Raw genomic sequence first — 12,458 nt, 5'->3', positions numbered from 1 at the left:
TGAGTTTGTCCCTCATAATAACACAGACAACTCCCTAATGCACATTTAAGTAGTTCATTAAACCATGTGATGCATTTAATGCTGAGTCATGCCTCCATTAATCTTCCATTAGTGAGGAATGGGCTTACTTTTAAGTCCTGATGAATAGGAATATAATAACTGATTAAGGGGAATTTAAAACGTGCAAACTTCCAATTGGTTCTCTCTTGAGGAGATACAATTCAAGCATGACCAGAGCTTGAAATAAAACGCCTTTTCATCCACATGTTATGCACAATTCAATAGGGAACTCAGTATTCCTGCAGTGATCCAAAACTTGTTTTTCTACTAATTTTTGAATTTGAGTCTGTGTGCTTGTTCAGAGAAACAACACTGTAATCCAAACATCCACACGCATCAATATTGATTTAAAGCATTACACTGCTAAGTCTTATAATGGAACAGCAGCGCATCATTTCCAACCACACACAGACATTTACACAGCGTCTCTCACCAGGAAGACGACAGGAGGGCAGCCGATGAGCGCGATGGCGGTGGACAGTTTGCGTTTGTTCCCGCCGCTGTACGTCCCTGCAGACTTGTTGGAGTATTTCACCAGCCCCAGCTTCTGCACCCCCCACTCTGCCACCTTTAGAGAACATATAAAGTGAAAAGAGTTCAAATAAACCACAATATCCCATTTTACATGATGCATGAAGTTCTGAATTTCTACTGTAACAATGACAGGCTTTCCTTTTTAACCTTTGTGCATCATTCAGGACAGTTCAAATCTGACTAAAAATGTACTACAATTTATTTTGTATGTTTTTTTTGTTGGTCCAAGACGAAGATGTGTAGACTGCCTGCTGTCCATGTTAGGGAGTTAAAAATGCAGCCTGAGGCACGTGCTTTATGCACTAACAATACACAAAAGGCTGCATTTGCATCCAGAATTGTTGCCCAAAAAGGCACAACACAGGTGCCCCAGCCACAAGAGGAAGTGGATCCCTGTGCTGTGAAGATATCAAAGCTCTGGCTCCGGTCTGAGGGCCGCCCCGGCCCCCCAGCCTCTTCCTCGTTTCATCTCCTCTCTGCAGAGCGTGCACAGGGCCTCAGTAGCAGAACAGTGAATAATGCAGAGTGACCCTCAGCTGCTGCTCTGCACCAGCGGACAGCTTCATTATGTAAGGCTGCTCGCTCTGAGGTCATCCATCACCCCCACATCACCCTGCATAAGTACACTTCAAGTATTCTTATAGTAAAAATATAACTGATATGTGCCTGCTCAATGCTAAGTGTCTCACAGCTTTGACTAGAAAAAAAACATCTGGACAGTAAATTAACATATTGAAGTTTTAGAACATTGGAGGGTATTTATAAGAGCTTCACAACTAATTGATATTGGCTATTTACCTTTGCGACCTCTTTCTCTGGGACTCCTCGTAACCGGGCGTAAAACTCCAGGTGCTCGCGCCCCGTCAGCAGCTCGTCGATGGCGTCAAACTGAGGACAGTATCCCAGGTTCTGATGCACGTCCCTCATCTCCGTCCGGATGCTGTAGGACAGATTACATGTTTATTTTAACACCAACATGCATCATCTAGAGGAAGGTCAAATAACAGCGTGTTAGGATCATAGAAGGTGAAATAATAAAAAGAGTAAAGTGCCTGTGCAGTAGGGATGTTAAGATTCACCGATTCACATCGGTGCACCGGCATAAACGTTCAAGATGCGAGTGCACCGGTTGAAAGTGTGCACATCGGCTACAGTTTGGGTTGAACTCGCGATGCATCAATTGTAGCGTCTTTGCATCGGTAAAAAACCGATTCATTCATATAATATCCTCTCATCCTGTCAGCACTCAGCAGAGACGATCTTTGCTCCGCACTACGGAGGCCGAGAGTCTCAGTTATCAACAAACATGGAAGTCGAGGAGAAAGAGATACACAGCGCACCGAAAAATACCTACAAATCAAACGTTTGGCAACAATTCGGATTTTTCAAGAAAGACAGACAACTTGAAAAATCGCTCGCAAATTGTAAACGATGCCGTGCCGCTTTAAAGTACACAAGTAGTACGAGGAACTTAGCGACGCACATAGAGGCAACATGGGGTCTGCGGCTGAAAAGAGAAACCTGAAAGTAAGACATATGAGTTCAATCACTCAGTGAGGTGTAATGTCAGAGAGAGTGGTGTTTAGTATACAGCAGACTGTGACTGCAAATAATAGTTTAAATGTCTTCCTTACTGTAAGCAGTTATGAAATACCTGTTTGTGAAAGGTTATTTGTATTTGTTATTGTTCATATAGAAACCACTGCTTTCTGCTCACTGGTGAGTTAGCCTATGAATGAGTGTTAAGCACATCAGGCTGGCAGTTGTATGGGCATTGCACTATGGTAGTTGTTATTTGCACATTGTTAATCATGGTCAATGCATCCTTAAATTGTTTAACTGTGAGGTGTTATACAATTGTACTGTACTCTGGAGAGTTTTTGAAGGTAAAAAAGGTAAAAAAGAAACAGCATGATGGGATGTGCAGTACTAGTAGAGAGAACCAAATATGTAAAGCACCTTTTTGTTAATGTATGATTTGCTGCATATAAGGAATACAACAAAATCCTCTGTCGTACCATATTGAAGTATCATTATTTTGCATCGTGTTGAATCGCATCGTATCGCCCCGAATCGCATAATGTTGAATCAAATCGTATCGAACTGTATCGCAACAGGGGTGAATCGTATCGTATCGCACCGCCTGGTGTTTCAAATGTATCGTTAATGTATCGTAGGCAACGTATCGAGATGCGCATCGTATCGGCCTCAGTGATGGAGATGCACATCCCTACTGTGCAGGGGTTTACAGAATCAGCTTATTACAGTTAGCATCTGGGATCTGAAGAGACGCTTTGAGAAATAAAGCATAATAGTGATTTGGATGAGGTGTTCATGATGAAGGACATCTCAATGCTCGTACTACTGCGCGTCCTCAGTAACATACACATTGTGTCTGTGATGAGGAGAACACCTTGTCATCTTTAACCTACAAGAGCCTAATATGTCTTTGTACAGACATGCACCTTTCCACATCCTGCAATAATGCACTCCCCCCTCTGCAGGCAAATGTTACCGCTGATTTACTTTCTTCGTTTGAAAGTTGCCCTGTTAAATTTAGACATATTTATGTTCCCAAAATGGTAATTTCCAGGAGAGATATTGAGTCTGAGAGCTGAATGTGATTTGAACTATGCCGCAGAGAACCGCCATCTCTACTTGTGTTATGACATCTAACTTGGCTTATATTAAGAAACATCAGCCGACAGAAGTATTTGTTTGCCTAACACATAGCATGATAGCATGTCAAATGTGCTCAACATCCCGGCAGCGGTACAAGCAGAGAAGGGACTTTTCCTCGGCTGAAATGTGATTTATCAAGAATCAATAATCGCAGATAATTGGGGTTTGTTCTGGTACCGAGCCTTCTTCATATTTAGCGTGTGGACATGACACATGCATCTTCTTCTCTAACAATGGAGGAGAACGTGCATCTTCCACAAACTGACCTATTCCTCAAATAATTGTTTTTGTTGTAAATGTGTTCATGCCTATTCAAGTCGTTTTAAAATCCATTTCTTCTACAACGAGTCGCTGCTGCTGTTAGCACACTAGCTTCTGGTTCTGAAGCATTATAAAAGAGCTGCAGATGTACCTCCTCTTCTTCTCTGCTGCCCATAACTCCTCTTCCAATACACAGAACACATAACGTGCTGCATACAGAGCGGGACAGAACTCTTTTCAGGTGTTGTTTCCCCTGAAGGCTTCTGGGATTTCTCTCTGATCCTCACATTTATAAACATTAGCAGTTCTGTGTTAGACCTCACTCAATAACCACATGTAGAAATGAACAAATGAAGCGTTTGCGACCAAAATCCACCAGCGCAGAGTGTGGAGGAGGTTTGTTCCTAAAAATAAAGGAGAGAAAGCCAGCTTTTGCTCAAAAGCTCAGGTGTTTTTTTTTGGCATGTACAGACGTTTCCTCTGACTGATTCTGTAAGGCAGAGACAAAAACAGCACAGTGCAGTGCGAGGATGTGAAAAGGAATGAAATATGTGAGGAACAGAGAATATCACAGCGAGGAGACAACATGAGAGGAGCACAGTTGAAAAGTGGGCAGAAAAAAAACTCAACCTGATGGTGGAATAGAAAGCTGAGTGCGAGCTAAAAACAGCTGAGCTCCTTCTCCATGTTGGGTGGCTAATCATGACGAGTTTCTCCGCTCTTAGGGACTCATCCTCACCTGTACCCGTTTAGGAAAGCCTCCCCTCCGGAGACGGGGATGTCTCCTGTCAGCATCTTGAAGGTGGTGGTCTTCCCGGCCCCGTTGATTCCCAGCAAGCCGAAACACTGCCGGAGAAACGGGAAGGCCTCCGTTAGAAACTCAGCAGGCGCTAATGCCGTGTGACATTTCAAATATGATGTTTTCCTTCCTTTCAAAACCCCAATAATGAAGTTTATCCGGTGTACATGTTTGTTCCCAGCGTGCAGTATAATTGAAACTACGGTTTGTATGCATGACTGGGTCTGTGTTTAGCAAAAATAACAAATACAACAACACACACTGAATCAACAAAGCAGCCACACAGGGGCAAACAGAGTAAAAGCCCACAGCGCTTCTTCTCTACAAACTCATCTGAGGATGATTTTACTTCCTCTCGGCATCATGTGACCCTCCTCATGAATACTTGATTCCTGTCACACACTGATCCCTGCTTATTTGTGACCTGCTCTTGTGCATGCTTGGCAGAGGGCTGATCTTGATGTAAATAATGCATGCAGCAGATGCAGTGTGTGATCAGTGAATCTCAATCTTCCTCTGGCATTTACGTTTGGTTTACACTGACGCTGAGCAAACAGAGGCCGGCAGGACGGATCCCAGCGCAGAGACCGAGAGCACGACCGCTGTCAGCATCTCACACCGTGTTTACATCAAGACCCAGCCCCAGTGTGTGTGGTCAAATATCTTATAATGAGAGAGGAGGCTTCACACTGACAGGCCATCCATTTACACACATGTTGTTTAACACGATGCCGTGAGATGCAAGTGAGAAAACTGTAAACTTTTCAAGTCTCTTACGTTTTTAAATTTCAACAGGTTAGGTAAAACGTTTTGCACGTGAAAAAATGTCAGAATAATATAAGAGTTAATACATTTTGAAACAAGGGGAAAATTGTTTAAAAATATATATATACATCTCTGAGGATTTAAAGAGTTCTCTCACTTGTGTATGCGACATTAACACAAGTGTAGTGTGTTCTATAGAATTAGAGTGGATAAAGGAATTACAAATAGTGTTAAAAGACAATGAGGTAGTGCTTTAGTGCCTCTTGTGGCTGTGATGATTATTACAACAACAAACACAAGAAATGTTTTCACCAGCAAAACATTTAGTTATAACCTGCTTTCAACCGTTTTAAGTCATAAACACAGGAGAAGAATGATTTATATCAGACTCCTCCTGACTTCAGTCAAGTTAATGTTTAGTAAAAGTTGACTTTGCCGTATTTGGTTGATGTAGTTTCTCCGTGGTAATTGGCATATTTCTGAGCTTCTCAGACTCTGCAGCATAGTGTCAGAGAAGGAGGTGATAAGGGGATCAGTGTTGCTGCTAACGCCTCCTCTCTGCAGGCTCTGGGAGAGGCTCTGAATCCACTCAGGAAAAGGCAAAGGCCAACATTTAAATATTAGAGGAATAACTGCAAACTGTAATCAAAGAGAACCTCTGCTCTCGTCTGTCAATATTGTGTAAATGTTATCATTAATATTCATTTGGTTTGTTTGTTTAGTCAATTAATATCTGAATTCTATTTCACAGACAAAGAGAATGGAATAGTTTTTCAGAATGCTCTGGAAATGTACATAGAGTGTTGTAACATGGTCAAACCGTGTGTGAGCTTGAGAATGTGTGTGTGTGTGTGTGTGTGTGTGTGCGTGTGCGTGTGTGCGTGTGCGTGTGTGTGTGTGTGTGTGTGTGTGTGTGGGTGTGTGTGTGTGTGTGTGTGTGTGTGCGTATGTGTGTGTGTGAGTGTGTCCTCCCACAGCATTTGGCTTACCTCTGCAGCAGGTACACCCACACAGAGCCGATCCACAGCGGGGGTGCTCCTCCGAGAATACACCTGCAGGGAGGAGGAGATGAAATGAATCAACCAGCCAGAGAGAGAACGAGAGGAGGAGGAGGAGGAGGAGGAAGAGCAGACAGAGAAACAGAGAGGAGAGCAGGAGGAAATATGACGGGAGGAAGGAGCAGGTGGGAAGAGAAGCAGGGAGGCAGAGAAAGTGATGGCGGAGAAATTAACAAGAAGAGATCATTTGCAACATTTAGAGGGAGCCAGATGGGAAATGGTTGTAAAAAAAAACGAGACTATTGCACAGGAAGTGAACATTAGCATGAGGAGAGCTGTCAGCACTACAATACCTTCAATAACAAGCACACATTTGACTTGTATTCAATGTCCCCAGTGCTAATAAACATGGAGGACTTAAGATAGAAAGCACGATGTCCCTACGGTGGCCGACAGGTGCAAACGCTCTACATCGTCATAAAGCGCTCAGTGCTGTCCATGATTTTAACATAAAAAATGTAAACCAAGGACAGCACTGAGCTTTTGTTATTTGTATTACATTTCAGATGAGTGCTGTGAGTCACTGAATGTTCGTTAAACCAAAAAAGTGACAGCACATGTTTCTCAGTGGAAAAAGCCGCATTGCTTCCAGGGAAATGTGAATCTTAGAGTGCTGCTGCAGCCTGACAAACAATGACACAGCATTTATTTCAACAGTCGGAACATCAAAGCAGAGATCCATGTCTCTCTCAGAGCCATCTGGCATCAACCTGGATCACACAAACTGCTCTTAGTGACAGTGTGCCATGCTAACGCCAAATCAGAGCAGCACAGAGTCGTGCGGAGGAGGCAATTAAAGGATAACTCCCCTCAGTCTGCAGCGCACAGCAGCTGTCACATCAGCATATCATCACAGCAGACAGCTGAGAGATATACACTCAGCTTCAAACGCTCAGGTAGCAAACAGTGACTCGGCTTTATTTCTCAAGGCGTCACCTATGCACGGACCATTCTTTGCACTCATGACTCAGCAGTACGAGGTGAATAAATTCGGCGACAAGTTCCAACATTTCACGGCATTTAACAACGGTAATTGTGCAAAAGTGGTTTAAGTAATAATATGTGTTAATGCAATACAAAGTGATAATTAAAGTGTCTATGTTTACTCGCATTGGTTTAATATATTTTTTTTGCCAAAACCATTTATATCACACACTGTGCTGTAGCTTCAATTATTTTATTTTGTAATTTATACCTTTTTTATTCTATATTAACTCTTTTTAATATGCATTCTGTTTGCATTTTGACGTCTGATTTAAAAAAAGTATATAAAAGTAATTTTTGTTATGTGTTTCTTTTGCACTTGACTTTTTGTTTTTTTATACCTGTCTTATTATATTATAACTTGCTTTAATTTTCTATTCTATTTGCTTTTTTTATTTTTACATGCAAGACATTTAAGATATTACCTTGTGTTTTGAGAAACTGAACAACAGTTTTTCCGATATCTGAATTTGTAAAGAGCAAACCATTTAATACATTTTTATTTGATACACTTTGAGATGAAGTGCAACTCTTCCCTCATTAGTCTGAAGTCAAACGGCTGTCAGAGCTTCTGTAAAACTTCCTGTGTGTGAGTGAGTGACGGGAAGGTTAAAGTGACAGCCCCGGGCCCTGCAGACGGACACACTCCCATCACCGCCTCCATCGATTACACAGCGCTCGCTAATTCAGCGGCTAAGAGGTGAGCGGCTGCAGGGAGAGGAAGAGGAGGAGCGGGACGATGACACATGATTGATGGCCTGTCGATCGCTCCAGAGCCATGCTCAGATTTATGTCAGTAGCGCACCCATTGATCAATCTGTTATCTCCACCCAAATGGATGGGCCACAGCTGTGGGGTGAGGAATCCTGATGTGTGTGTGTGTGTGTCGCATCTTAGGAAAGAAAAAGGTAAGATGTGTGTGAAGCAGCATCAAAGCTAATCCAATATCTCTACAGCTGTGGAGGTGAAGGGAAGTTTACACCACTTTATAAATTACTTGAGGGTGTGTGGAGTCAGTCAGTGAGGAGAAGAAGAGGAATGAAGAAGGAGGCGAGAAGATCATCCAGCTGCTGCCCACGGGGAGCAACATCTGCCCACAGAGGAAGAACTACAGTAATGTCTGCAGCTCCTCTTCACCTGCTACAAGAGGAGCAGAGACCTCTAATCTCCCAGAATGCACTCTGTTTGTTCTCACGCTCACTGCTGATGGTTGTGAAGGTTCACAGCTGCACCACGTCTGAACTGAATAATGCATGTGCAACAGGGAGAAACTCCAGCTGCCCACACACAAAACATACAAAAAAAAGCTTACTACAGAATAAATAAGGCCTGAGTAGAGGGAAAAAAATAGTAAGAAAGGAAATTTACAAAGAGTTATTGGTGAAGGACGTTAAGGATATGCATACAGAGGTCACCGTCCTGAAGAAAAATAAAGCAATGTATCCACCTCTGATGACAAAGAGTGGACTGAATAACAAAGACTCTTTTTCAAATGATGCAGCAGTTTACCTTGGTGAGGTCACAGATCCTCAGCAGGTCGTTCTGCGCTCCGCCGCCGTGCACACGCTCTCGTTCCCGCGCCACGTCGACGTCCTCCTTCTCCTCCCCTGATAAAGACTTCCCTGAAACCAGCCTGACACCGAGAGGGGAAGAAGGAGTCAGCGTGGTTTACTGAACACCCCATCATTAAAATTAACATGAACCCACCGCACAAATTATCCCGGTCAAAGATTAAACTCAGTGAAACTATCTCAACCATTTTTCATAAATAGGACCAGCCACAGTTTCCATAGCAACCTCGCTTTTAGAGCAAGTAAACAGAAAAATAAATAAATGGGGAGTATTTGACAAACTGCTATTTTATACAAAATAAATGAATAGTACATGACTAATGTGGAAAATAGAGGGGGAATACTGACGCAAATAACGATTATTTTCATTTAGCAATAATTTGGAGATTCTTTTCTATTTTACATTTGTATAAAATGTGAGAAAATATTGACGAAAGTCCATCCCAGTTTATCAAAGTCCAAAGGGAGCAGACTGCTCTGAAATGTTAGTCTGAAACTCTTGGAAACAAGATTTCAAACAGTTATAAACCTATTTTTATTTTTTATGAAAGTCTTGAGTGTCTTGACTGTGGACATATTTGTTTACCGGGGCTTGCAGAAGAACTTGTACTGGATGAGGATGGTGACGGTGAACATGACGGCTCCCTGGATGGACATGGCGCACAGATTCTTCCCCACCATGTCCCAACTGAGCGGGTCCTGGAAACGGTCCTCCCCTGAAAAAACAAACACATAAGAGTGTGAATAATGAAAAGCATTAGCGCTGTGTGTCATTTCCATTTAAAATCCAGCCCTTATCTGCACACTCAGAGTGTTTCAGCAGAGACATTGTCACTTCTAGATGTGTGTTGCCTTTCATAAGCAGCCAGAGACGTCTCAGTGAAAAGTTGTGAATGTGTCAGCTCTTTGAAGTGTTCCCGAGACATTTTCACCAGTGAAAGCCAGCAGTTTAAAATGCCACTTAGCCTTAAAAATAACATATAAAGAAGAGCTGTCACCTATGTGATGTGAGGAGCTCACTGATATCCTGTAATTTTCACGTCTCAGCTCTAATCATTGTCCTCTCTCTCAGACTCTCAACCCTGGAGCCCGAGGGGCAGAGTAAGTCGACGGGAAAAGCGCTTTCACTCTCATTCTCCGGTAAATAGCCCTCTCCACACATCAGCCTTTCAGACGTGATTGCTTTTCTCTTCCTGCTCTCCAACACCACTGAAAAATCATTCCTCAAGCCACTATTTCCTGCTCCATCTCTCCACACATAAGCATCCTCTTCCTCTTTCATCGGCCACTTTGCCTCTCGATGGCCCTCTCCTCACACATGAAGCCCCACAGGAGGAGTCACTGCGCAAATATGTCTCCTGCTGGTGTTTGGCATCTTAAAGGGGACCTATCATGCAAAATGCACTTTTGTACGTCTTTTATACATGAATATGTGTCCCCGGTGTTCCAGGGAACTCACCAAGTGTCAGAAAACACAACCCTCTCTATTTTCCTCCATACCCAAATCTCTAAAAAAAAGGGGCTGCAACGGATCTGATAAAAACTGATCCAGATTTGAACACTGTCCTGACGTCAGGACGGTGGCGCTACGGCTATTGGGCCAACTCCACCAATCAGGAGGAGACAGCCACGGCCATTGCCGTTCGAAAGCGCTGGAGACGCTGTAGTACATATGCCAGGCCTGTAGATGGTGCTGTTCTGCCCTTATCTGCCCTTACACAAACAGAGCTAAAAAATGTCAAATTGAGCAAAATGAGGCATGGCTAAAATGCATGATCTGTTTGGTATTTTGAAAAAAAAAAAGTATAAATATGCCTTATATAGGTATGGTCCTACACTATATTATTCAAATATAGCATGATAGGTCCACTTTAAATAAGAATAATAGTGTCACTTTAATGGAAATGGAGGTTATAAATACATGTTTTAATATACCGGTAAGAGGTATAAAGTTGTTTTTGGAGAGAGGAGAATTATTTTACTACTTTTTATATTGAGGGTAGCACCCCCACGCAGGCTCCGATCCAGAGCCAGTTTTGTGCAGACAGTCCTGCCCCTCCAGACAACCAAACAAGCAGCAAGGACCAACATCTGGGTAGATGAATGGCAAAGACATGACACACGAGCTCTTGAATGGCTGGACAGAGGAATCACACCAACGGAAAGCCTCGCTAGTGGCCACGACCTTGGCTGGACAACCTGGAAGTCACTTAATAGACTGCGTGTGGAACAGGGGAGGTGCAAAGCACTGATGAAAGTGTGGAACTACACCACAGAAGACACGTGCAGCTGTGGATCAGTGCAGACAATTGTCCCACCTACTGGAATGTGCCGATGCCCCCCGGTGCAGTCCAGAAGACCTGGCAGAACCTACCCCATCAGCTGTGGCCTGTGCCGGATACTGGCAGAACGACATCTGAGATTGCTACGGACTCGAAGATGAAGAAGATATTGAGGGTAAACTGTGGGTGTTATTTAGACACCATGTGAGGACTTAGGAGCAAGAGAAGGGAAGTAACAGATACAATAGAAACTATATAATACAGAGGGTTGGTCTCATTTATTAGGTCATTTGTTTAGTCTGTGGCCGATTGGTGTGTCTCAATGTCATAATTGTGTTTGTTCCCCTGCATGCACACGATCACATGATGGGCTTTTCTGACAATGTTTACACACCATTACACAGCAATGCTTTTGGATCCTTTGACGGTTAGCAAGTAAACACTGATGCAAAGAATAGCATTTTTGTTTTACATAAACACAGAGTTTCTGGTCCTTTTTGATCAAATTGCATATCTCTTCATGAAGGACCACATGGATAATTACATGTTTTGGCTAATGCATGTATAATTATTGTTTTTTAGATGCTTTCTCTCACCGAAGTTGCTGAAGAGCGTGGCCATGGCCTGGTTCTTGGCCATGTCGATGAGCCCCCTCCCCAGACAGAAGTGAGGGAAGATGAGCAGCACCTGCTTCACGATGTCGTTGATGCGGGACACATTCTGATAGGGGAAAAAAACACACAACAAGACACAGATTAGATGCAGGTATGAGCTTTAAATATTCACAGGGGCTGGGAATTATGTGCAATAATGTGTTGAGCCAGCGGCGTGAAGGCGTGGTGCAGCGTGGGTAATTAAACATGCTGCACTTCAACTGCACGCTGCACTGAGGACTCACAGCTCAGGAGTTCATCCACCTTGCTTTGCTGGAGTTTGGTTCATGTTAACGTGATCAGTGAGGGGGCACACAGTGAGGAGGGTGAGCAGATGTTAGCAAGGAGATGAAGGAGACACATACAGATGTGTGTGTGTGTTGGGAACAAAGACACAGATACACAAAAACACAAAACCGGAGCATGTTGTTGTAAAAAATCTTATCTCAGCAGGACGTTTCCCGACTACTACTCTCCACATTTTGATCTTTCCTCCCCCCTGAGGACCAGATGCAATGGCAGCCCAGTAAAGCACAACATATATAATGAATCAAATGTTCTGGGCTATAAATCTGCTCAGAAAAGGAAGTACAGAGTATCAGGGAAGAAGGGAAATGCAGAAGACAAAATATAACTTGGTTTGGCGCGGCATGACGCCGAAAAGCAGCTTCATGCATTATGCAAACTGCTTCATTGCAGCATCGTCTTCAAAGCTGCTGCAAACATGGAGGAAGAGTAAATTCATCATTTCTGTTTTTGGGGCAAGTCGAGCACAGAAGAGGCGGGGGCATTCTTTTTCTTTAAAGCTG

The 12,458-nt window shown here is 43.2% G+C and overlaps 1 protein-coding gene across 1 annotated transcript in view; it reads right to left on the bottom strand.

The window, feature by feature from the left end:
• Nucleotides 1-12,458, bottom strand: part of LOC117487904 (phospholipid-transporting ATPase ABCA1-like) — a 129,215-nt gene that overhangs the window by 16,404 nt on the left and 100,353 nt on the right. The window contains exons 40-46 of the mRNA XM_034136666.1: nt 11,593-11,716; nt 9,301-9,430; nt 8,653-8,776; nt 6,091-6,153; nt 4,277-4,383; nt 1,393-1,534; nt 494-628 (exon numbers count right to left, since the gene is read on the bottom strand). Coding sequence (XP_033992557.1) covers nt 494-628; nt 1,393-1,534; nt 4,277-4,383; nt 6,091-6,153; nt 8,653-8,776; nt 9,301-9,430; nt 11,593-11,716 — 825 coding nt within the window. The remainder of the gene's footprint in view (nt 1-493; nt 629-1,392; nt 1,535-4,276; nt 4,384-6,090; nt 6,154-8,652; nt 8,777-9,300; nt 9,431-11,592; nt 11,717-12,458) is intronic.

This window comes from Trematomus bernacchii, unplaced genomic scaffold (assembly GCF_902827165.1).
Source record: "Trematomus bernacchii unplaced genomic scaffold, fTreBer1.1, whole genome shotgun sequence".
Classification (NCBI taxonomy): Eukaryota; Metazoa; Chordata; class Actinopteri; order Perciformes; family Nototheniidae; genus Trematomus; species Trematomus bernacchii.
The sequence above is the reverse complement of the archived record's forward strand: the minus strand, read 5'-3'. Positions and strand labels throughout refer to the sequence as shown.